The following is a 26,943-nucleotide window of genomic DNA, read 5'->3' on the forward strand; positions in this document are numbered from 1 at the left end:
GACCCTGATATGAAAGGCACGCGAGAAAAATAACTATAAAATGAAAGACAGAGACAACAAAAACACAGAGAAATTAATACACAGGCAAACGGGGGGAGACAAACAGAGTGGAAAGAAAAACAGACTAGAAACAGAAAGAGAAGAAAAATCTGAACCATAACAACGACTGTAACAGGGCGACCGTGCCCATATTTCACATTTGGTTGAATACTGAATAACTCACATAATAGAGCTTGTATAGATTTTCTTTGTTGCCGGGTTGAAGATGTGCGTGCAGTAATATCTGTACTTAAAAGTGTTGACTGATGCCATGGCTACATCTTTGTCTCTTATCAAAGTTAGGCTTACTGGCCAATCATAAATCCATCTGATGCTTTTCATTAAGTCTTCACTGCATGGATGGATTCAAACACGTGACCTAAATATAGATTAACTGGCACAGGCTTACAACAGTAATTCTTGTAAATTATCAATGTAATGTATTGATTTTGTGTGTCAGAATGACATCACTCCGCAAAGGATAACAAGACAGGTTAATATATTTAACATGAAGAACTAGTATTTTTCACAAATTGCAGGTCATGTAATGCGCTAAAAATGTGTCTTACACTTGAGTTTCATCATCATTTTCTCGCTCCTCTCTTTTGGATACAGCGTTGTTCTGGCATGTTAGTGGCTCCAGGACGTCTTTTTTTTTAAATAATTTCTTTAAGTGTATTTTCTGTCCCTTCCAATATTGCTGCTGTTCACTGCAGGTCTCATTTAAAATGGAATACCTGTCTCAGTTAGGCTAATTTAGACAATATGAATTTTAAATATAAAAAAAAAAAAAAAAATAAAGTTTAATTCCTCTGAGAGATGCTGGTGATTTGTCCACAGTGTGACACAATCAGGTCTCACACTCACGGACTTCACTGTACCGTCACTTGAGTAACTGAGTCTGTTTTTTGTTTGTTTTTGTTTTTTACAAAAGAAACTTGCATTTCAAGCTGGTGACACAGAGTTTAAAAAAAGGCAGCGAGTGTTATAACAAAGGTTACTATCTCAATGAATTATGAAAAATGAGAGAGCGTGTTTGTAGAGACTAAGAGTCAGGCTATATTAGGCTCTGCTGCACTGAGATTAGTCAGTCTTTATTTGAAGTCCCCCAAATTTATGTAGGAGATTATTTCCTTAATATTTAGAGCAAGTCTACATGCTGATACCATATGGAACAGCAGTCATAACTAATTTCAGTCTCCATCACACAAAGTGTTTGCTGCCCAGTATATGTCACATATTCCTGACAGTAGAAAGTATGTCAGTGAGCAGCATTTATCAAAGGCAAATTTAGTTAACATCTTCAGCTATGTAACTACAATAGGATCAGCAGCCTCATGATAATCCTTGACAGCAGTGCCATGTTGGTGTTGTTTGACTACCCCCTGCTGAGAACATGAGGAACTGTAAGAGGGGAGACCAAGTCAGTGACGTTGATGTGATGTAAGGTTATAGTTGCCTGCACTTAAGCAGCCATTGGCTTATCTGGAGTATGTTTATCACTAAAGACAAGAATTTAGAGAGACTGCATTTCAAGCCAGCAGGATGACCTGCCCTATCAGCCTCTTCGTGCTGATAGTGATGACAATAATCCTGTGGGCTAAGCAAGGTGTGGTGTCAGTACAGGTCTGGTGCAGACAAGGTATGATCTGTGCTGACACTGGGTACCAAGGAGGGTGGCTGCAGGATATGATAAGCCACTCCTGAGCATTGCTGCAATGTCACAAGGTTAATTCAACAAAACAGCAATGACAGGAGAAACAGATGACAGGTGATATGTCATACCTATACTGAAGTTGTACTGTAGGTATGACAGGCAGTGAGTGGGTCAGAAAAGTGTAGGAGCACCTTTTGGGCCTGATGGACCATAAGGATAGGATTGATAGCAATGAGTATTTTAATTAACATATATTTTATCTATTATTTGATTTATTCTCTTCTTTTCTATAGTTAGAGAGTGTGAGAGAGAGAGAGAGAGAGAGAGAGAGTGTGTGTGTGTGTGTGTGTGTGTGTGTGTGTGTGTGTGTGTGTGTGTGTGTGTGTGTGTGTGTGTGTGTGTGTGTGTGTGTGTGTGTGTGTGTAGGCTTACTTGTGGTTCTAAGAGTTTCCAAAGGTTGAATGGAAGGCAGTATGGCAGGCCGTTTTAACATAAAATCTGTTTCACCGCACTTACATTCCAGATATCTGAAATTGATTTATGACTAGACGTATTAGTAAATTAAGATATCTCTAATTATATTTTGACTAGTAGAAATGATGTCAGATTTACCACTGAGTTGTATGGAGGCTTCAACTCAAGATATCTACAATTAATTACTGACTATCTGAAACACATATTTCAGATATCTACAATTAAATTACTAGTCTAAATTCCCTTCAAGATATCTTAAATGTATTTTTAGATAGGAGATATATAGTTTTGACTATTTTAAATTCTAGATATCTAGAACTGTAATTATGACTAGTCTAAATTCCCTTTAAGATATCGCCAATGAATTAGAGATATATTAAATTAGACGGCTTTTATATTTAAGATATCTTAAATTAACATTCTGACTAGTCAGAATAATTTTTCTGATATCTTGAATTAGTATTCTGTCTAGTCAAAACGTAGCATTTTGGTGGAATGTTTATAAGGCATTTTGTTAAAACGGCCTGCCATAAAATCAAAGATTCTTTGCAGATTTCTTAAGCAGTCTTCAAGTACACGATTTTCACGTTTTCCGCATATCCCGTACTGAAGAGCTCTTTCTATATTGTGTCATTTTCTTACAATTTTGTCCAGAATGGCCAGCGCCATTGCAGCCACCTGAGATTCCACACTATAGGCAATTGTTTGGACAGCTCAGTACAGCACAAGGGGGCTTACATGCAATCTCTTAATTCAGATATCTAAAAATGTCATTTTGACTAATTACGTCTGAGGTATCTTGAATTGTAATTATAGATGTGTGACCCTTCAAATGATGAATCCGGTGACATCAATTGAGATATCTTGAATTATTATTCTTACTAGTCAGAATGTAAATGCAGATATCTTAAATTATCATTCTGGATAGTCAAAATGTAGTTTTGCCTAGTCAAAATAAATTTTTTAATACATTTTAAATAACATTTAAATACATTTTTAGAAATCTAAAATGTAATTACAGATAGTCAGACGAAACGGATTTTATGTTAAAATGGCCTGCCATAAAGACAGAGCCTTCAGCTTTCAGGCTCCTCTCCTGTGGAACCAGCTACCATTTGGGGTTCAGACAGACACCCTCTCTACTTTGAGACTAAGATTAAAACTTTATTTTTTGATAAAACTTATAGTTAGGGCTGGCTCAGGTGACCATGAAGCATCTTTCAGTTATGCTGTGATCGGCTCAGGCTGCCAGGAGACATCCCATGATGAAATATGCATTTCTTCTCTATGCCCCTCATTCCAGTCTCCACTTGTTTATATGCAACTACTACATGTCATTAAATATGTCTTCTCTCTCCTATAGTTTGTATTTTGTCCTGTCTCTCTGTGCCCTTTTTTTTTTTGTCTTGCTGTGACCAGTTGGTGAGTAAGTGGGAAAGGGAGGCTGTTACTGCCAGAGGATTCTTCCTGTTAAAAGGGAGTTCTTCTTCCCCACTGTCATACGAGATTGTCTGACTGTTGGTGTTTCCTCCCTAATACTGTAGGGTTTTACAATATAAAATGCCTTCAGGTGACTGTTGTGAATTGGCATTATGTAAATAAAATTAAAGAAGCCAGATAGATAGATAGATAGATGACCATTACTGATGAATTTCCAATTCAGGGTCATAGTGGGGCTGGAGCCTATCCCAGCTCTGAAAGGGCAAGAGACAGGAAACATTCTGGACAGGTCACCAGAGCTAAGGCACACTCACATTCAGAACTATGGTCAGTTTAAAATCACCCATTAACCTATCCCCATCCATGTCTCAGCGAGAACATGCAAATTCCACGCAGAAAGGCCCCAGACTGGACTTGAACCCAGGATCTTCTTGCTGTAAGGAAAGAGTACTAACCATACAGCCATCCATTTTCTATGAGAAAATTAGTAATTTACACAAACGTGATATATATATATAAAACTGCACTAACACAAAATTGTGTCACTGCAGTTTGCAGAATTGGCTTTTTTGTTTGTTGATTTTTTTAACATGCCCTCAGTAAACAGGCAACGATAAATAGGCAATTTTATAGACAACGATGGTTAAGGGTGTTCTTTGGCTTTACTCCTGCATCATAGAGTTGGGATTTACTGCTTTTAGTAGTGGCTTTAAACACACACACACATAAAGCAGAACTCCAACAGTAGCACAACACAAATACATTGCTGAAAGAGTGGCACGTGCTGCTGTAAAACAAGAGATCATTGATTATGTACAGGACTGAAATTTCATCTCTGGTGGACTGGTGCAGCACAAACAACCTGGAACTGAACATTTTAAAGACCAAGGAAGTTATTGTGGACTTCCAGCCACAGACACAAGGATCACCTTCCCTTGGTCATCAAAAACACAGAGGTGCAGAGAGTGGACAGCCATAAATTCTGCATCATTCTGCAATTGCATCAAAGGCTGTTCTTTTTAAAACAGTTTTTAAAAAGTGTGGTGTGTCCAGGAGAGGTTTGTTGCAGTTTTATCGAGGAGCTGTGGAGAGTATTCATGCTTTTGCTATAACTGTCTGGTTTGGTAGTGTGACTGCTGAGGAGGAGAGTTAACTGAATATGGTGGTGAAGGACACATCCAGAATTATAGGGTGTGAAATCCCAGCCACTTCTCAACAGCCTGGAAGCATTTTTTATAGAAGTCCTAAAAACATGCTGTCAATTGTGGTTGTGTGTGTTGTTCTTATGACTTTTTATGTGATCTTTTATTTTTTTATTTAGTATTTATTGATTCATTTTATTCTGTCATATTGTGTGTATGTTTTTGTGATGCGTGGGTTTTAACCGAAACAAATTCCTATCAACTTGTTGAGATGGCAATAAATTATTGACTTTAGTGTCACAGAATGCACACAAATCAGGGTCCTATATTCTTCATAAAGAATAAAAATAAAATATAAAAATAAAATGCACAACTATATCAAACTAGACTGTCTAATATTGTGTAGGCCCAAATCATCTCTGAACCACTGAAGCATGGACACAAGTATCTGGAACTGGATCAGATGTTGCAGGCAGGGGGTCTTTTGGGAGTGTAGGGAGTAGTTTTGTAGTGTGACTGTGTTGGGGAGTTATTGTCATATATGGAGGTGTGCTTGGCCTACAATGAACCTTAGCTTAACCTAACCATTTGACATATGGTGGGCCCATATGTCAAAGAAATAACCATATGAATGCCAGAACCCAAGTTATCCAGCAGAACATTGCAGTGTGAAGATTTTTATTCCGTTATATCTTCACCCTCACAAGTCAAGGTTTTATTTTTTGTGGCTGACTGGTGTCTGTGAATATTAGATTTTGTGATTTTTTTTAATAAAAAGAGGGTTAAAAAAAAAAAAAAAAAAAAAAAGTCCTTCCCATGACGTCAGCACACATGGCCAATCAGCGCCATGGGAATCTCTCTCTCTCGCTCCCTCTCTCGCTGTACGTGCGTGCGTGCGTGCTTGCTTGCGTGCGTGTGTCAACTAGTTGTTAGCCAGAGCTAGCTACCTAGTGAGCTAGCTCGTTGAAACATTTTTTTGTTTTTATTTTTGTTTGTTTTGTTTGTTTTTTTTTTACATAGGGTCCGTTTATGCCAAGAAACATTTATCGTTCATCATGAGAGAGGACCTCGGCTCCTGATATATCATGTTTGTCACCCAATAATGCCAAAGAGGAGGACGGCCTTTCGGGGAAAAAATGATAAGTTAGCTAACGCCAGCAAAAAGTGAAGCTACAGTTTTTGAACAGCCGAGTTCCTTCCTAGCTAGCAGCCTGAGAAGGAAAGCTCTGAGATTTTGCATGAACTGGATGCGGAAGGAGGATATGAGGCAAGCTGGATAGCTAATGCTAACTGTAAGCTATGCAGGAATCCAAAATAGGAGAACATCTCACTGTGAGCACAATTATTAAATCTGTCAAGCCAGCCTGAGATGATATTAGCTAATGACATTCACCTACCTATTAGCGGTTAGCGTTAAGCTGTCTTGTTTTAGGGTGACTTTACATTTACCCAGCCAGCGACAGGGACATCAGGGTAAAAATGCCTATATATACATAATATATATATCTATACACATATGCGGCCTAGCATTAGCCGGTAACTAGCATCAGGCATCCTAATGATGTTTGTCAGCCAGTTTGGAGAGATATGTTTCTGCTTTCTATTGTGTTTTCATATTCACTGAGGTCATTGAAACCACTGGCGGCTGAAAAGAAATAGTAAGCTACGCTGAGCTGCCTGTTAGCTCGCTAATGTCTGACAGTAAACTTAAATCTAGCTGGGACACCAATGGCCTGGACGTGAATATAAGGAGTTCATGCTGTCGGGAAACTGACTAATATATCAGCTATATCATATATTAGGCAGTTTCTTTGGTTTAGTTGGAAGACATGTAATAACAAATTGTGCTTATAATCATTGTGTGCCAGCATATTTTCTTCTCACTTTCGCATTTGTCGATCACTTAAATGATTCTGTCACTTCAGTTGTAATGAAGAATAGTGTTTATCTTATGATTTAATTTGATTAAATAAAAGGAAACAATTAAAGAAAACTGAAGAGACATTTTAAGATGGACCTGAAATGAAGAAGTCTATTTTTTTTCTACTGCAACATTAGAACTTTTTCTAATGATTTTCATTGTAATTTAAAGATAAAGGTTTTCAGTAACTCTAGTGTGTCAAGTGAAACTGCCTAAAAGAAAACTGACTAATTTTGATTTCTTTTGCAGATGAGCGTTTGTTCATGCAGTCATTGGGTTACCAATGTGTCAAAAAGTCATTCTGCTGATTGCCCACCAAGGATTAGGCTAGAGTGTGGTGGCGACGCTGGTGCAGGGAGGGAGTGCATACCGGCACAAGAATATGCAAGGACTCTCCATCTCAGCTGAAGTGTGTGTGTATATATATATAAGACACAAAACTGTTGTGCTTGATGAAACAATCTTGGCCAACCTGCCATGCTCAATGGAAGTGCCATCGTAGACACAGGATACCGTGGCTCAAACTGCTGCACAGTCCTTTTGAGCTACAGCCTTGGAGGAAGCATTTCAACTTTTAGTTGAACCTGAAGGTGGAGATGGGTTCCCAGGCTCTTCAGATACTGCGGCAGGGTGTGTGGGCTTCGCTCACAGGAGGGTGGTATGTGGATCCCCACCAGAGCACATTCTCCAACTGCTTCCACCTCTACCTTTGGATATTTCTCCTGGCCTTCCCCTTTCTTCTGTACATGGTAAGCTCATTTTCCCATAAGCAAATAAAAATGAGAGCTATCAAAAAAGGCATGAATCATTTAAAATTATTTTTCACAAGTTAGCCATGACACATATGACAGCTTCAAAACTAATGTTTACATGTTTTAGGCAATTTCAATTATATACACCAATATTACAAATCACAAATTTGCCTCAAGACATTTAATAATCAAGTGACTTATCTCCCAGGATTGTCATGTGAAAAAATAGCTTAAGTTCTGAATAACATAAATGCATATTTAGTTTTTTAATGAGGCAAACTATATGAGAGACTCAACAACAATATTACAGTGTGATAATAATGTTACAATTTACCTTTTAGTATTTGGAAAAATAAGAGGAATGAAAACTGGGAGAATCTGCCTGAACGTATGTGGTTAAATTAAGGTCCTATATTGAGAAAAAAATCCAAAATAACTTCTGAATGTCTATTAAACACCTCATTTGTAATTCTTTTGTAGGGCAGTTATAATCTTCCTTTCTGGCTCTTGCTCTTTGAAGTGACTGCACCGTCTCATTTTTGTATTTCATTGCTTTAAATTCACACTCCTTCTCAGGCTCTTCCTCCAAGCTTGGTGGTGGCAGGTGTGTACTCTGCTGTGGTGGCGGTGTTTTTCACTGCCATTAAGGTAGTGAACTACCGACTTCATGCAATGTTTGACCTTGGGGAGATTGTTGAGAAAAAGCAGGCCTCACTAACAGCTGATGCCCCAAGGACAGAAGAAGGAGAAGAAGGGTCAGGTGGTCATGATGGGAATCAGAACAGGTAAGATGATGTGTTGTAAGGCAGTGGTCCCCAACCTTTTTTGAGCCGCGGACCGGTTTAGTGTTAGAAAATATTTCCACGGACCGGCTTTTAAGGTGTAGCAAATAAATACGTCAAAATAAATGATACGACCATAACCAAGTGTGATATTTTCTACGTATAATAATAAAAAACGGGAATCCACTTTGTATTCGTATGCAACTCTATCAGCAGCGTTCTCGTAACATCCCGCCTCAACATGAATAACAGGCTCTCTGCCCACAGCGCTCCCTGGTCAGCTGTTAGAGCCATGGTAAAACATGCCTTCAAAATAAGATACACCGCAAAAACAAATACAGTAGAAATCACCTCAGTCGGATTCAAATGGCCCAGTTTGGGGCCTATTATCGAATTTCGCTGCAATGGCTTCTGCTTCATCTATGAATTTGCTTCTGCAAATTTTATAATCTGAAATTTTACTCGTAAGTGCAAGTTTGTAGCTTACACTTGCCACGATTGTCCCCGGTGAAATGAACTGATATAAACACTAAAACAATTTCCAGGCGTTGTTAGTGTGTGTGTAGTTGTGCATGAACGAGCCGATGCATGGAAGTGGGCGGACAGGAGCTGAGGAGGGTTTTAGCGCTAAACTCATCCAGTTTATGCGATCACATTTAACTGGAAATTTATTACAATGGGACCAGATTTTTCATCCGAGGTAGGTGAATATCCGACGGATTTATGTGATGATTTTATTGGAATTAATGTTAGGAAAAATCAGGACCTGCAGATGCCATCCAACTAGAGCGAAAACCCGATTTGTGCGACTTCGACTTAGGTGACTTTTACTGTATAAAGCGCATGAAAAATACAACTCACCATAACACTGAATCAGTGTAAGCCCCCTGAGCTTGTTTCTCTGATACTCATTTTTGCTGGCTTCTGGTTTGACTGGGTTCGGCCGATTTCACATGGAGCGTGGCTGCAGAGCCGCGGTGTCAAGCGCTGGAGAGTCTGTTTGATGGCTGGGTCTACCTCACTGCTATCCCCGGTGTTGATAAATAAAAATGGTAAATGGACTAGTTCTTACATAGCGCTTTTCTACTCTTGTTGAGCACTCAAAAATTTAAAGAAGCGTTATGTAGGTCAACCAACCGATTTCGTTAGACAGGCCTGAAGCTTCTGGGTTTAATTTTAGCGGTGACGTATCATGTGAGCAGAAACGTCTTGACACGTCAAGAGGAAGTCATGGAGGGAAGTCATGGAGGGAAGTAACGGAGCGAATCCGCCCATTTTTCAAAATAAAATATAGTTTAGGCGCAGATAATAAGTAAAACGGAAATAATATAAGTTATTTATTCTTTATGTGCGGCCCGGTACCAAATGTCCCACGGCCCGGTACCGGTCCACGGCCCGGGGGTTGGGGACCTCTGTTGTAAGGAAAAGTTACCTGTCACAATTTTGTGATTTGCAGAATCCTTTCATTTCTTTTTTTCCTCTATGTGATTTATTTGCAGGGATAGTCATGTTGGTGTAGAAATGACGGTGTTTCGGAAGGTCAACTCAACACCCCCAGTACGTTGCAGCTCCCAGCACTCTCTGTTTGGATTAAACCAAGTGTCGGTGAGGATTACTATATTTACTAGTAGAATGTAACCTTCTCTCTTGTGCCTTCACCATATCTCCAGCTCTCTGTGTTAGAAAATTTTAAATTCATTAACCTGGTCTGCTAGGTGTTTTTCTTATATAGTGCTTTTTAAAAACTGCTTAGATACTGCTTAAATACTATACATGTCTGTCAGCATCACCATGGGCAACCGCAACCAGCCAAGCAAACAGGACATGGAAAGCTTTAAAAGCCAGCAAGCAGTGTAGCTACAGGCAGTCACTTTTAAAAAATAGATAGCAGGTGATTGTGTCTATTGTCACACCTGAAACACACCTGTAGCTGCAATCTTTCTTGCCAGTAGTTCCTCATTGAGTGTTGATTAGTCTGAACCTCTTGTGGCTTGAAGTATGGCAAGGATTCTCTTGAGAATCCAGGTGCAGTGCAAGGTTTAAAATATGCCTGTGGCAGTAGTTTGCAATATTTTTTGAGTTTCGTGCCAACCCATAGAGGAAATTTTTAAGCACTTCCCAATGTCCTTATGGCTTTCTTTAATACATATTCATGAATCAACTGTTTTAAAGCATTGTGCATGCTCTTACTTTTTCTTCAGGAATTCTTGCCTCAGTTGGAGGATTCAGGGGGCACTAAGGGTACGCATCTGAATTATGTGTTTTAATTCTGCATACCAGAGTTTTATTTTAAATCACGGTATATGTAATAGGTAATTTCACATTTTATCCTCAGCTATGTTTTAAAATTTTAATGACTAATATCCTTTTACTGCAGATATCAAAGAGTTAATGCGGGAACAAGGAAGCAATAATGTGATTGTCACGTCAGCTCACCGTGAGATCCTTCGTCAGAGTTCCCAGGACCCCATTAGTAAGTTTGCTATTATTCAGTGATTAGAAATGAACATCAGATATACGGAGCACTGTTTATTCCTTTCTGTATAACTCTGGCTATAAGCATATTAGTATTTTCATGCAAATTTAAGAAAGAAGGTGAAAATAACTCTGGGTCCTACAAAGCATAATACACAACATCACAGTTATGCCTTGCAAAAGTGCATTTCAGTCTAATGTTGTTGTTTTTGTTTTTTTTAACTGTACAGGGGCTCCAAATGTGGTCTCATCCTGCATTGCTGCCGCTCTTGGAGGTGAATTCCAAGGTCTCATGGGAATATCTGGAGTGTCAGCTGGATTTGAAGAACCTGGGGCCATGTCTATCCCTCCTTCACCCTCAAGTCAAGAAGATGGAGGCGAGAAAGAACACTTGCAAGAAATGGAGAAGTTACCAGAACAGTTGTCTCATCAGACTCATAAGGATAATTGTTTGGGTGCTTACTCTCCTCTTGGCCCCTCTGCTGAATCTGAGAGTCTGGGAGATACTCCCCTAAGTCCCCTTATAAAGAGCAGTTTAAGTGAGGAACTCAGTGAAAATCTGCTGGGTTTAGGCCTTGACCCTGTGGCATTTGCACCTGGGACTGAGCATCCAGGCAGCCGCAGCGGAGTAGCACTAGCTGCTGGATCCACGGACAGTTGCTTCAGTGCCGGTGGAGCTACCACAGATCGTGAGACTCTCAGCACTGTTAGCAGCTACCGCAGTGAAAAAACTGATTCCACTCAGCTGGAAAGTCCTTCGTTCAGCCAGTCACAGCCTGCAGATGGACAGGTTTCTGCCTCGGCACCAGCGATAGGTTCTGACATCCTCAAGCCCACAGAGGATCCAGCAGTGCAGGATGGTAGTGATACTGACAATCTGTCAGACAGTGTGCTACTACGCTCCCCTTCCAAAGAATTCTCCCTCAGCCAGGGGCTAGACCGGACACTTGTTGAAGGAGAGGATCTGCCATCAGTACCTTCTGATATTCCACAGCCACCTCCTCTCCAGAACTCTTCCCCTTCAAGTAGTGGCCACTCAGAGGTTTGTGAATTAGACAGGAATGTCCCAGTTCCTCCTCTGCCCCCACCTCGGCAGGCCAATTCAGTGCCCTCAGGGCTGGCCCTGGGTTTGGTGTGTTCTGAGCCTGCTTTGCCCATATCTTCTACCCCCTTCTTACTGTCTGAGCAGCCTGCTCTGCAAGCTCAGCAGGTTGTGCGTCCTAAAGACTTAAAGCTGCTGCGGGCCAGCGGCAGTAGCATGGGGCACAGGCCAGGTCGAAGGAAAGCTCCAAGAAGGCGAGCTGGAGCCGGCAGCAGTAGTTTTGACTGTGGCTCTTACAGGCGTCACCACAATCATAGACAGCACAGAGATTACATCCCAGTGCGCAACCGACTTGGTACCAAGGCTTACAGTGAAAGTTTGTTTGAGGATTCTAGCGACGAGGATGATGGCAGTGATATGAGTGCTGGTTCTAGTCTGGGCTCTCAGCACCGATACAGCTCAGATGATGATGAGGATGATGATGACGATTCAAGTTCCTCTACCTCCTGCTACTCCCCAGACCTTGCTAACACTGGCATTGCACCCCCTCTTCCCCCTGCTGCTCAACTGCCCACTCCAAGGGAAGGGGATTTACCCGAAACTGCTGGCCCCTCACATTCTCGTGCTGCTCAACGCTCTTCTAGCACCGCTAGTGCTAAGACTCACGCAAGAGTGCTAAGTATGGATGGGGCAGGTGGAAGCCAGAACAATGCAGTTGCTCTGCCCTCTACTCTGCTTACAATGCCTTCCACTTCCACACCTGCACCGCGCACTCTCACCATCTCTAAGTCTGATCTGGAAGCCCGCACTATACACACTGATGGCTTTGCTGGAGCTCACCATCATCGGCTGGATTCCCTTGGAGGCTCTTGGACTGGTAATCAGATGGGCTGGAGGACAGAACTGGTTGAAGAGGGAGCTGTTGGAGGTGGTGAGTTGGCAATTTATCAGTCAAAAATACATCTTTTAGACCACACCGTTGTGGGAATAAGCAGTATTTTCATTATGTTTTGGAAGTTTAGCTAATTAAGAAAGTTGACCTGTGTAGGGAGTTACTGATAGTAAAGCACTGATAGATTAAAAAATGATGGTGGCCGATATTTCTTACTGTAAATTATTTGTCTGTGACTGAAGAGTATTACCTTCTACTTAATTCAGTCATTAATAGTGCTCCATGGTGTAGTGGTGGCTTCATGCTGTAGTAGTTAACACATTCACCGTATATGTGAAGGATTTCTATTCATGGGAGAATGGGCCTGTAAAAATCAAAAACCATACCTGTATACCCGTTCAAGATCATCTTCTTGTGCACCTCTGTACCCTTTTAAGTGCAGCTGATATATTTGACCGCCTGTTATGTCTATTACTAGCAATGATCTCTGACAAAAGATTGATTTGATTAAAAACAACACAAAAGAGTTGTCACACCTTGTAAAATGTAAATAAAAACAAAATGCAGTGATTTGCAAATTTCATAAACTCATATTTTACTCACAATAGAACATAGAAAAGAGCAAATGTTTCTTTTCTGGCTTTTCTGTTGTGGAGAAATTTTGCCAGCACCTCCCTCTGTTTTGCAAGGGAAACATAGTCTCATTAAGAGCTTGTTTGTGCATGGCAGGGTTGATGGCCTGCGTAATCTCTGCCATCTTTCAGGGACTGTTAGTGATGTGGGATTTTGAGCTTGGGGGGGGTCCTCCCTGCAGCTGGATATGAGACGTCATCTCAGCCATATGGTGAGAATTTCTCCCAAATATCTGCTGGCTCTCTATCACCGCTGATGTCCCCTTAGGTTCAATGGTTATGAGGAAAACTCTGACAACAGATGCTCTGTTGACTGGGTGGGGGGGCTGTTTTCGAGGGGAGGGCATCTAGCCCCAGAGTCTCTGTCACACATATATAAATTACTTGGAACTGATGGCAGTTTTTCTGGCTTTTAGGCATTTCTTGCCGTTACTGAAAAATTGTCATGTCTTAGCCAGGACAGCCAATACAACAACAGTGGTGTATATAAACCGTCAGAGACATTCACTCCACAACATTAGACAGGCTGGCTCATAGCCTGATTATGTGGAGCAGCAAGCAGTTCCTGTTATTACTCATGAAGCACATTCCCAGTGCACTGAACACTGGAGCAGGTGTGCTCTGCAGAGGGTAGTGAAGACTCAATCCTGAAATAGTCCACCATGTGTGAGACTTGGTTGAGTGTCCATAGATCTGTCCATTGCACAAAAATGCACAATGTCGTCTGTTCTTTTCGGGAAGAAATAAGCCATTAGTGAAGGATGCACTAGCTCACTTATGGCCGAAAGTAAAATATGTTTCCCCCCTCAGCCTCATACCATCAGTACTGTGGATGGTGGGGGAGCAGCGACTGTCTCTGATTTTGATAGCTCCTTATTGGCCCAGCATGCCATTGATGATGGAGCTAGCTTGTCTGCTCCACAGCCAGCTGTGGCTGCTGCCTATGCACAGGGACTTGGTTTCCAGACTTGTTAGCTCTCTGGGCCTGGCACGTGTGAGGCTGAATTTAAATGAGTTTAATCTCTGTCTGAGGGGTGATTGAGACCATTTAGAGTGCAAGAGCGCTTACTTTATGTATTTATATATTATGTATTTGAGATGGTGTGCTGCTAGGAACAGTGCTGTGTTCCAAATGTGTTATGCTTCTTTCAAGATTTGTTAGATAAGGGAAGAATATTTTCCACTGTGTATTCAGCTGCAATTTCAGCCTCTCGTGTTGACTTTGGTAATACACCAATTGGTCAGGATTCTCTTATTTTCCTACAGTTTTAGTGCACTCTTACAGCTTCCTTTTGAGCATTTAGAGTTGAAGAGGGAAGCCTCTGTCCAGTCAGCTACTGTCAAATTGGGTGGTGGAGGCTATTGTGATAGCATATGAGTGCCAGGGACTGCAGTCTTCTGTGCACCTGCATGCACATTCCACCAGAGGAATGGTTACCTCATGTGCCCTTTTGAGGGTGTTTCTGTGGGGTATATCTGTGCAGTTGCTAGTTGGACATCCTCACACACATTTGTTTACTGCCTCAATATGACTGTGCCCTCACTGTTAGGCTCACTCCTTAGTGTTGGGTCTTAGCAGTATGCTGACCTTTGGGGTGGGTGTGGGGTGTCGACCTGCCTGGGTCAAGGTGTTAAAGGCTTTGGACTATGCAATCTAAGAGTGTGCTGTATCTCCCACTGTGAGATACCAAATGAGGCTTGGTTTGGTTACCAGCATGACCCCGGTTCTTTGAAAACTGAATGAAGCCTGTCACTGCACTGTGTCTGTGCAGGCAGGGCACTATGGCCTTTTTCCACTGACCGGGTGCCAGTGCCAAGTGCTCGAACCGTTCGGCATTTTTTTCCACCGTGAACTCACTCAGTGCTCGGCCAAAAAAACGGGTTCAACTCCGGCACCGCAAGCTAGCTGGTCTGGAACCAAGAACGCTTGACACAAGCAGCAGTAGGGCATGAAATAGTGGAAATGCAGGCCCGTTCTTAAGCGGTTCGCTGGTTCATTGGAACTGGCACAAGCACCAGCACCTGTCAGTTGAAACATGGTATATTAGTAAGGCCTATCTGTAAGGCATCAATGGATAAAAAGTGGAATAAATGGTGGCTGATATTTTTTAATCTAAATTAGTTAGTGATCATCACTAAAGATATTATGTTGTTCTCACGAGTACTGGCTCCATGGAATGCATTGAGAATGCCTTGACCCTTTGTCCTTGAAGTAAATGGTCTGTCTTAGATTGATGTAGTGTTAAAGGAGCTTCTGTGATTGATCATGCCAGGCAGCACTTCCTATAGTGTGATCCTCATTCAGTTTTCCAAGGAAAAGGGCTTCCGTGACTGAGCAGTTCCTGTAGGTGTAATGTGTAGGTGGCTTAAAAGGGTTGTCTGCATAGTGCATGCATTAATTCCAGGTGTTTTCACTGTGTGTTATACTGTAGACACAGTCCAAGATAACTAACGGTAACTCAAGCTCAGGGAGTGGGGACCCTGAAAGTATTAATTAAAATGTTTGTACTTCTGTGCTTAAACTTTATAATTATTTTAGTAAAGCTACTTATTACACATGTTGACCAGCAACATTTATGCATCATCTAGGGTTTCCCTACCAGTGTAGTAACTAAACATTTCTTTATACCTGAGCCATAGGAATGGGACAAAATTATGTTGAATATTTTCTACCATGTTTTGGTGCCATTTATGGTCGATCTGCAGTTGATTCTCAGCAAAGACATGTTGGTGGAGAACATGGTCCTGCCTGCAGTAAGAGATAAGTGGAATCAAAATCTTTGTGAGTGAAAACCCAATAAAAGTCCCTTATCAACCATCTGTTTGATAAGTTATACACTGATTAAGCATAACATCATGACCACAGACAGATGAAATGAATAACACTGATTATCTGTTCATCATGGCACCTGTTACTGTGTGGGATATATTAGAGAGCAAGTGAACATTTTGTCCTCAAAGTTGGTGTGTTAAAAGCAGGACCTATGCACTATGGGAAGAAAGCAAGCTGGTGGAGGTAGTGTGATGCTTTGGGCAATGTTCTGCTTGGAAACCTTGGGTCCTACCATCCATTTGAATGTTACTTTGACACAGACCACCTACCTAAGCACTGTTTCAGACCCTGTACACCCTTTCATGGAAACTATTCCCTGATGGCTGTGGCCTCTTTCAGCAGGATAATGTGTCCTGCCACAAAGCAAAAATGGTTCAGGAATGGTTTGAGGAGCACAACGAGTTTGAGGTGTTAACTTGGCCTCCAAATTCACTAAATCTCAGTCTAATTGAGCATCTGTGGGATGTGCTGGACAAACAGCTCTGAATCATGGAGGCTCCACCTCCAACTTACAGGACTTAAAGGATCTGTTGCTAACATCTTGGTACCATAGCACACCTTCAGGGGTCTAGTGGAGTCCATGCCTCAATCGCTCAGGGCTGTTTTAGCAGCAAAAGGGGGACCAACACAATATTGGTCATAATGTTATTCCTGATCAATTATATGTATGTAGGGCTGCAACTATCGAGTATTTTAGTAATTAAATATTCTATCGATTATTCCATCAATTAATCGAGTAATCAAAATACTTTTACTTATTAATGAGCAATAATAAATACTGAAAAGGCGGGAGGGGGGGGCAGGTCTTTTAAAACAAACCTCTCATTGGTTTCCATTTTAGAAATTGCAGTGTTTTTAATAGTTTAACTGCTTACAGCATCTATCCAAAAAAAAAAAAATCTAAACCCTTTCATTGCATTTGTACTATATTAAAATCATTATTATTTTCGTAAATGCAAAAATAAATAATCACAAGTACAGTAATGTCAAATACAATAAGGTGCACAATAAGGTACATCCTAGTTCTGTCAGTATTGTATCTCCTGGATGAGGTAGGTTTGGTGTGCGTGTCTGCATCTGCGTATTCAAGCTTGCTATGAATGAATGTGTGGCTGTAAGCCTTTAAAGGAGCGTGTGGTGGCTGCAATGAAGAAAAGCAAGCATATCAACATTCTCAGAATTGAGGTTTGTCCTCTGCTTTGATGGAATGTTTCCTGCTGCAGAAAACAGATATTCTGATGGTGTAAATGTTAATAATTAATGTTTAAAATAATTCCGTGTCCAACCCAACAGCTCCAGGCCAGTGACTCAGTTTTACTGGTGCATGTACATTTTACTGGTCTATGAAAGAAAAGAAAAAAAAGCCTTTATTTTTCTATTTTTAAATATTAATACAATGTAATTAATACATATGTTTTATTTATACTTACTTAATCTAATCTGCAAAATAATGTTTTTAAAGCCTAGAAAAAATGTGGTCTAGTGCACCCCATGCCCCCTTTTAGACTTGCTGCAGGTATCGCTGACATAAAGTAGGATGGCTTGCGTCGGCCTTCAGCAAGCTGCCTAATTTAAACATCGTGTCAGACTAAGTTAATGGTTCTTCTAAATATTTTATTTTAACTTCTGTAGCTTTATTGCAGATTTTTCATGCATAAAACAAACTGTGGTGGATGGGAGCAGCTACAAAATTGGCTTTTCTTCATGTTGGAGTTTGTTGATCAGCTGGGTTGATGAAGGACTCCCTCCAACTGTTTGCCAGTAAAGGTTTTAATGGTGATTACAGGAACAAGCGCTGCTGTTTTCTACACTAGAATAATGTTTTCTTTCACTCCACCTGAGCTCACCATCTCCGTAATGGCTCCGCCTCTTTGCTCTGTACCACGTGCATGTGTAGACAGACTGCATTAAACTGTGACAGCATCATCGTCACTGCTGCTGTTGTGTTATCAGTCCTTTTGTTTTGTCCTTGAAGAATTGGAGCCTGCATGGGCTTAATGTTTTTATACTTTTTATTCACACGTGTTGTTCTAAATACATTCGTACTGCAGGCCTATTTTTAGTCGCGAATGTGGGTGAAGCCTTTGTACTTGCATGGTGACACCTGAGCACTGCAGAGTTGTGGAATAAATGAAGCATCAAAGCACAAGATTTGTGCCAGGGATTTTTTATAATCAATTTATTCAAGTTACTCGATAAATCACTGCAGCACTATATGTAGGTTTTAAACAGTCAAAAAGCGTTTTTTGGGCTACTGTGATGAAGAAGTTAAAACAGAAGCTTTCCCTGTGCACTGTTACTTAATTTGGCTGAGACTGCAGCTTTTCTCTTTCTCACAGCAAAATCTGCCAGTAATGAATCCACATCAGCAGCACTCTCTTCCTTTCATATTTAGTGTTCACAGTGAGATGTGATTGAGTTTACATTATAAATGTGCTGCTGTAAATATTACTGTTATGCTTTGGAAATGTAATTCAGTTGCTATTGAATTACAATTAAGTTTGAAATGTAATTTTGTTTTTAAATAAGAATGGTAATATTTAAAACAGTCTTTAGTAATGAAAGAAGAACCAATAAGAGTATTAATACAAAAATAAGAAGTATTGGTAAGATAAGTATGGCATGTTTAACCCCTAGTAGCTATACCCTGATAATGGCAATATGGGAGAAACCTCACTGCTGAAACCTCAGTAGCTGATCACCTCTGAAATACTGAGGCAAAAGCTGCGAATATGGAGTCATGCCTAAGAAGATTTAGAAGAAACAAATTTTAATTAATTGTCTAGGGTGTAAAAGCTCACTGTCTTTTCAGTTACTAGTTCAGTTTTTTTAATGGATGGTTTTGCATAAGTACATAAGTAAGTTGCATAAGTAAAAGTAAAATCTAGTGATAGTCAAATGATTGTGTCCATTTTTGGTGCAGATGGTGTCATCATGTACGTTTACAATGTAATGTAAACAGTTGCACTGATGTAACTGATAACCTTTCTCCAGCCATGACCACAGAGGAAGGGGGCAAACATGAATCAGTCAGCAGTGTAAAGAGGACCCAGGCCATACGCAGAAGACATAATGCTGGGAGCAACCCTACACCGCCGCCGTCAACCATGGGCTCTCCTCCCAGGTTAGTCATGTAAACAGACATGTCCACTGCATGTTGGCTTGTGCTTTGCTTCAACTTTTCACACACACACACACACACACACCCTACTGTGCCTTCCGTAGTCAAAGCTATCAGCACGTTTACAGTGTGATGGACATTAATTGAATGTAGAGCACATGGAACATGAACTGAGTTTAGGGTTAACATGGTCTAAATAAATGTTTTGTTTGTTTTCTCCTTCCTGTAGTCTCCAGGACCTCCAGCGGGCTCGGACCTCCTCTCATTCACGCACCCGCACACTTCCCTCAGCCTTACAGTTTGCCTCTTCACTCCTACTGCCCCGCAGTGGCATCCATGAGGCTTCCACATTCGATGACACATCAGAGGGGGCAGTGCACTATTTCTATGATGAGAGTGGTGAGTGGTGGCTTAATAGGAAAAAGTTCAACATTTTAGATATTTTTGTTTGTTATTTGATGAGTTAATTGAGAAGATTAATACCACTTATGTCATAGCCAGGCACCCATGAGGTTACCAGGAAACCATCAGGTTTAGGCTCACTGTTTCCAGTGTTTATACAAAGTTAAACAAATGTCTTCATATTTATCTTAATATTTAATGGGCAGATATATTTATATTTAATAGACAGATATGAGACTGTATCATACGTTTCATCTCAGTCTTCAAGAAGAGTATTATCAAGCATTATCCAAATGAACTCATTTAATAGGCACTAGGATATGAATCTGGATATAGAGAATTACTAGTCAGATTGCATTATTGTATACTCCAGCTGTTTGAAAGTATTAATTTCTGTTGTCTCTCCGTTGTATAACAGGAGTAAAGAGGTCCTACACATTTGGACCTGCTGGAGGCGGCTATGAGGACCCAGTTCAGTAAGTTATAAAGTTTTTATTGCCAAGTGTCTTTCTTTTCTACAGACTACAAGAGATATTATTGCTGTTAAAACATTACTAACCGCTACATTCAAGGCCATAAAATGTTACACTTGCAGAGAAAGGGAGAGGCAGTCCCAGTCTTCAAGCTTCACTTCCACTGAGGTCCAGGAAGGGGCACCAGTCCTGTCCATGCTCCAGCCCAGGCAAGGGGCTTTACAGGGGATGCAGGTGCGCAGGGTGCCTCTGGAGATGCCCGAGGTTAGCAATATTTGATTCATGTGGCAGATTATTCCAATCAGGACGTCATGGAAATAAGTCAGCACTCTCTCCACATAGTCCTTATAGATCCTGCTTCCTAATTTATACAATCTCTGAACTCTTTAGTTTGATCTGGATCATGAATCTCTACAAGAGTCCCAAGAAAACACTTTGATGATTGAGGAGAAAGCCAAACCTAAACAGTACTATCGCTTTTGGGTGCTGCCTGGAAAGTGGCTGAGAGTCCGATATGATCGACTGGCTCTGCTAGCCTTATTAGACAGGTAAGACAAAATGTTGGAGAAAAGAATGGATTATAGTCTGTTTACTTACTTGTCCTCCATGACAGCAAAGCATTTTAGCTCTGTTCCTCAAAATCATTAAATAATTTGTGACACTTGTCTTTTTGTTTTGTTTTCTTTCTGGATGCAAAATTCAAAGAATAGCAAAAATAGTAATTTCAAGTAAATATTTAAATTGTAAAAGCAACCGAGTCTCTTTGAAACAGGTGCTAACTTTGATAATTTATAGAGAAGAAGGATAAACAAAGTCCAACAAATATGTTAGCTCTGTATCACATTTCTTAAAACACTATTTTTCCTGTTACACTGAAGCAACCCTAATTCTTTTAAAGGATCCATTTAGAAATCCTGTGTTTTTCTTTAAAATAAATATAAATTTATTTTATCACATAGAATGCATTTTAAATTGATTTGGATGAAACTTTAAGGTGTTACTATAATAGTTCTGCTCTGTTTTTTCTTTTTCTTATTTTTTTTGGCATGTTGTTTTGTTGAACTAATTAATGGAGGGGCCCCTTCATTGTTACAGGTCTTGTGCCCAGTAGGATATTGACTTATGGCATCTTAACCCAAGTGTTATAATGCCTACTACACATCTCAGTAGTTTTTAGTTCATTTTAATTATTTTTGTCATGAAACACATTTTATATAGAAGGCAAAGACAGAATTTAGATGTAATTGCTAAGTTTTTCAAATATTTACTACTTTGCTTTACTTTCCTAGGAACCGCCGTGTGGGAGAGAACGTGTTTGCTGTGGTGCTGGCCAGCCTAGTGGCATTCCTTGGGTTCCTACTGCTGCTTCAAGGTTTTTTCAGGGACATTTGGGTCTTCCAGTTCTGCCTGGTCATTGCTAGTTGCCAGTACTCATTACTGAAGGTACCGTACAATAGGATTTAATTAAAAATAAGTCTAACTTATGTTGATTGTCTCACCAAAACGTGGATTTTTACACTGGTCATTATAACCAATGAGTCTTAACGCAAGGGCTCACTTTGAGTTAAACTCAGAGCCCCCTTTGGGTTTTGCAAAAATAACACACTATTCCAAACAGTTAACTCAGGAGGAGATGGCATTACCTTTTTAGTTGTTTAAGTTAATTTTTATTAGTCTTATAACACAGCCTTTGTCAAGACTAGAGTAGTTGTGCAATTTAAAATATGGCTCCAATAATATTATACTGGACTCACTTAAAACTGATCTTTTTTTTTTTGTACAGCAGTGTTATAGGAAAGGTTGTGTTCAAAATGTAAGACCAAGGGCCACAGCAATCTGCTACTAACCTAGTCAGCTGGGGCCAAGCAATTTGTGGTTAAAAATCACCATTAGTCAACACAGTTACTGCCATGCATTTATATAAAAATAATTATACAGTATAGAAGCATGTTTTTCCCCTTTGGGCATGTATCCTGTATTCCATTGCTCCTGTGTGTGTTTGTTTTTTTTTAAACCATCCAAAATATGTCAAACACTTGAAATCTAAATTCCTTGTCTCTTTGTTTTAGAGTGTACAGCCAGATGCAGCCTCTCCCATGCATGTGAGTACTGGTTTTAAGAACCCACATGTTAAAATACATTTCACCTTGAAATTGTGGTATAACATTGTGGTTATGTTTTTCTCTGTTATGTAAAAGGGGCATAACTGGATCATTGTGTACAGTCGGCCAGTCTACTTCTGCTTATGCTGTGTGATGATCTGGATCTTTGACTTATCTGGGCGCTCTGGAAGTTTGCAGCCCTTCTCCCTCTATGGTGTCATCTTTTTCTCTGCACACTTCCTGCTCTGTGTCAGGGATGTGCTCATTGGTTAGTAGTATTCATGGATTTTTACATCAGTTTGGTGTCCAGAGCACAAGTTCTGACATTGTTAAACTGCCAAAATAGACCTATTTTTCATATTGAAGTGTTAATTGAATAGCACTAAATATATCCTCATTATAACACTATGTTATGCATGAGGAGTGTTAATGGGCTTTTAACTTTTAACCCATTTTTAAACAAAATTTTCTCCTTTTTCATCCAACAGTGTTTGCCTTGTGTTTCCCAGTCATTTTCCTGTTTGGGTTGCTACCTCAGGTCAACACTTTTGTGATGTGTCTGCTGGAGCAGATTGACATGCACATTTTTGGAGGAACTGGTAAGAATATGACTACGTATTCACTCACTCTTAAATAAAAAATCCAAGCTTGACCCTTCTATTTTCAGTAGCTGCAGGCCAATTTCAAAATTACCATTTATTGCTAAGATCATAGAAAATGTTGTACCTAAGCAGCTTATAGGTGTCTTGGACAAATACAGTATTCTTGATAAATTTCAGTCCAGCTTTGGTAGAGTTCATTCCACAGAAACAGCTCTTCTTAGTGCCCAGTGACATTTTGATGCAAAGTGATGCAGAAAAATGTTCTGTTTTGCTGATGCTGGACCTTACTTCTGCTTTTGATACTGTTGACCATCACATTTTTTTCAATAGGTTGAGATACTGGGTGAGTGTATCTGGGTCTGCTTTGGAGTGGTTCACGTCATATCTATTTGAACGATGCTATCTGAATGGTGGCTGTTTCTAAGTACAGGTCCTCTTCTGTTTTTCTTACCTATGGTGTGCCCCAAGGTTCTTTTTTGGGACCCTTATTGTTTTTGTATTATCTGCTCCCTGTACAGCACATCCTGAACACCTTCAAGGACACATCACTGCTATGCAGATGACATTCAGTTATATATCTCTTTTAAACCTCAAGATGTTTCTAAGCTACAGATCCTGAATAAATGCTTAGATGCTATCAAAAGTTGAATGGCTGATAACTTTATCCAACTTAATGAAGAGAAAAGTAAAGAGCTTGTTTGTACCCCTGACAATTTTGTGCCTAGGATAATCGAAACTCTTGGTCCCTGTACCACATTTGCTAAATCTTCTATCAGGAACCTTGGGGTAACTTTTGCCTTCACATGTTTTTAACCACTTAAGTGATATTGCTGTGGTAAGACAGTGTGTCACGCTCTGAACTGGAGATTGTCATTCGTGCATTTATCACATCATTCTTGGATTACTGTAACTCATTGTTCAGTTGTCTAAGCAAAAACTCTCCAAATCTTTCAGAATGCTGCTGCGAAGCTTCTGACTAAGGCTTCCAAGTATTCTCATGTCACACCGTTGCTGATCCAGCTGCACTGGCTCCCCATTAAATTTAGAGTCGAGTTTTAAGATTCTGGTTCTGAATAATACAGCTACTGTATCACAGTAGGCAATTAGATGCATATATTCTTGCTGTGACTTGACTGAGTGATAGAATATGCCGGTCATTGCTTGCCGTCCACATTCAGAAAGACTGGCTTCAGTAAACATTGTACACAAACATTTAAAAGGTTTGTGAGATACTGGTTGGTTTGTGCTCAGAGAAGCCTAGTAAAGGAAGAAATTACTGTGATTATTTCTGCACAAATAGGATAACAGGGGTTGTCTGTCACTTGTGTCTAACGCCCATAACAGCATAATTGTTCCTGATCTCTCTGTATTCTCCTTCCTCAGCCACTACTAGCCCCCTTTCATCTCTGTACAGCCTCATACGCAGCGTGTTGGTGGCTGCCCTGCTGTATGGATTTTGCCTCGGTGCAATAAATGTAAGTCGAACCAGCTCACCACCAGTTCACACCGGTTATTACTGTGTGTTGTGGGTGATCAAAGTCTTGTATTTTTTGTCTTCCATTTGTCGAGTTTCCTCAAAAAATTTAAGGACATGCTGCACACCATTCTAAAATACAGGTTTTCAGCTAATGGCTCTTTGGGAATCACCTTGTAAAATTACTATTTTATGCCTGTTAGACTGTGTTATCTTTGGCATATTCTGTAGATTCAACTAAAGAAATGTGAACAAATAAGTTTTTGTGACAGGCTCTTAGCAATAAAATGCACAGTTTAAACTTATTTGCCAAGTTGAATTAGGTGTTCTTTTGTTTTTCTTGTGGTTGAATGATTCATACATTAGTGTTAGGTGGCTTAACAAACCAGAAAAAATAATTCCTCTGAAAATGGTCGGGTAGAAGGACTGGACTGAAAATGAGTGAAAAAGCAGCCAATGTCCAAAGAAAAGCTTTGTGAGATGTTCAGGCCTGGAGAACTATTGCTCAAGATCACTTTAACAAAATTATGAGAGAGTCTGGCTTCTTGAAAGCAAAATATAAAGAAATGAGATTTTGGCGCTGTACTATACAACTGCATTATTTCCAATGACCAGTGGGTTTTTGAGTTTAACTGGTAGAAGGTAGAAATGCACTACCTGTGACTAATCTGCCTGAAATTAAAAGAAGAAATCAAAGCAATTTCAAACTGTGGTTGTTCCTTGGCATGTTCAGGCAAGCCAAGTTGCCAGAGACATCCAACGCCCAACTAATGCTGACTTTATGGGCTTTCAGAATATGAACGAGAGTCTGAGCAGTCCAATTGCAATGAGTCTCTTGTGTAATTACACATGCACTTGGAGCTGTTCACTTGTGATCAGATCACCACGTTACTGCCAGGTGTGATCATTGCCACTTACTGAACTTATTGTATGTATGTATGTATTTATTTTGCATTAGGCACCTTGGGGGGATGCCCATGTTCCAGTACTGTTCTCTGTGTTTTGTGGCCTACTCCTGGCCTTGTCCTACCACCTGAGCCGTCAAAGCAGTGATCCTACCATCCTGTGGTCAGTATTTCCTGTTTCACATTGGCAATGATGGGCTTGAAGTCTTTTATTTAATCTTCTTTATAGATTCATAATAGGTTAACAGTTACCTGAAGAAGCAAGTCTTAACATGAAGTGCAGTTTGTGTATTTTACAAAGGTAACCATAATGGTTATATAAGTTGCTCCAAGCCTGCCAAAGACCTGAGACATAAAAGTGATACTAATGGCCAACAGACACTACTGCTGTCTTGACATTGTCTGTGAAAACTTTGATGTTACACTTCAGTGTATTCACTCTATTTCTTATAACTTTTTGAATGCTTTCTACCCATAACATCAGGTCACTGGTCCGGTCTAAATTATTCCCAGAACTGGAGAACCGAAACCCAGAAGAACCCCCTGTGGAAATCAAGGACCCTCTCCCTGAGAAGCTACGTAACTCTGTGGTAACTTCTGCTGCTCACCTGCCTGAAGTTTAATTTTTATATATATATATATAATTTTTTTTTTTTTGGTAATATTTCATTAGTTTTAAAGTCAATCTGTCTGTTTATAGAAAGAGATTCTTCATTCGGACCTCGTCATCTGTCCCCTCATGGCTGTGATTACCTTCGCCATCAGTGCCAGCACTGTTTTTATTGCTCTTCAAGTTAGTTGGAACAGTATTCATGATTTTTTTTTTTTTTTTTTTTTTTTTTTATGCAGAATTTTGTACACAGTATTAATTAAAACTTTCCTCCTTTTACTCTCGATCCACAGCCTGCTCTTAGCGTCGTCTTATACATCCTGGCTGGAGTTGTTGGCTTCATTACACACTATCTCCTGCCTCAGCTCCGCAAACAGCTGCCATGGTTCTGCCTGGCTCACCCTTTGCTCCGCTCCAAAGAGTATAGTCAGTTTGAGGTTCGAGGTGGGTGTCTGATTGCATCTTTTCTCTTCATTCACATGCATAGAAAAATAGCAAGTAGACATATCTGTACAGCTTTACAAACTGAAACATTATAAGTTGCTCTGTTACGAAAGAATAAGATCTCCAGCTTGAACTCCTCTTGACAAAAACACTTGAACACAAGCATCTCTTGGGAAGCTTCATGGGGTCCTGCACTGAACATAACACAATTATTTTTAAACAGTAACCAGTTGCATATTTTGAATATCATTGATATATAAAGAATATGCATATAAATACTAGTACTTAAGTAGCTATCAAAACTAAAAGAAATTGAATCGCTTATTATAGCACAAGGTTTTTGTCTGAGAACATGTTTGAAATAATCATATTACTGTCATCATATCTCTTCTTGAGTTTATGTTTAAATATTTTATAGACATTTTTCATGATGCCTTCCATTATATCAGTGAGTTACAACATTAAAAGCACCTGATTAATATTGAATAGATTCCCTTGTGTTGGCAGAATGGCTCTGATTCATTAGGACATGGACATTGGACCCTTGGGGTGTCTAGTGTCTGGCACTACGATGTTGGTGGCCGTTCCCATGGGCCGATTTAGGCTTGATTTTTGGGAGTTTGGAGGCCAGGTCTCTTTATTATACTCTTCAAACCATTTCTAAGCATTTGCAGTGTGGCAGGGCACATAATCCTGTTGGAGGAGGCCTACACTTTCTGGCAGTACTGT

At 40.1% G+C, this 26,943-nt stretch overlaps 1 protein-coding gene across 1 annotated transcript in view; it reads left to right on the plus strand.

Annotated features, from left to right (window-relative positions):
• Nucleotides 1–5,624: 5,624 nt before the first annotated feature.
• LOC115791749 (pecanex-like protein 3) overlaps nt 5,625–26,943 on the plus strand; it is a 32,127-nt gene continuing 10,808 nt past the window's right edge. Inside the window, exons 1-21 of the mRNA XM_030745980.1 lie at nt 5,625–6,044; nt 6,923–7,422; nt 8,002–8,210; nt 9,707–9,812; nt 10,409–10,448; nt 10,585–10,680; nt 10,913–12,655; nt 19,076–19,205; nt 19,432–19,601; nt 20,023–20,080; nt 20,200–20,341; nt 20,468–20,625; nt 21,367–21,520; nt 22,147–22,179; nt 22,276–22,447; nt 22,668–22,778; nt 24,165–24,256; nt 25,214–25,323; nt 25,645–25,750; nt 25,861–25,953; nt 26,064–26,214. Coding sequence (XP_030601840.1) covers nt 7,270–7,422; nt 8,002–8,210; nt 9,707–9,812; nt 10,409–10,448; nt 10,585–10,680; nt 10,913–12,655; nt 19,076–19,205; nt 19,432–19,601; nt 20,023–20,080; nt 20,200–20,341; nt 20,468–20,625; nt 21,367–21,520; nt 22,147–22,179; nt 22,276–22,447; nt 22,668–22,778; nt 24,165–24,256; nt 25,214–25,323; nt 25,645–25,750; nt 25,861–25,953; nt 26,064–26,214 — 4,027 coding nt within the window. The 5' untranslated portion in view covers nt 5,625–6,044; nt 6,923–7,269. The remainder of the gene's footprint in view (nt 6,045–6,922; nt 7,423–8,001; nt 8,211–9,706; nt 9,813–10,408; nt 10,449–10,584; nt 10,681–10,912; nt 12,656–19,075; nt 19,206–19,431; nt 19,602–20,022; nt 20,081–20,199; nt 20,342–20,467; nt 20,626–21,366; nt 21,521–22,146; nt 22,180–22,275; nt 22,448–22,667; nt 22,779–24,164; nt 24,257–25,213; nt 25,324–25,644; nt 25,751–25,860; nt 25,954–26,063; nt 26,215–26,943) is intronic.

The sequence above is a fragment of the Archocentrus centrarchus genome, chromosome 14, assembly GCF_007364275.1.
Source record: "Archocentrus centrarchus isolate MPI-CPG fArcCen1 chromosome 14, fArcCen1, whole genome shotgun sequence".
NCBI lineage: Eukaryota > Metazoa > Chordata > Actinopteri > Cichliformes > Cichlidae > Archocentrus > Archocentrus centrarchus.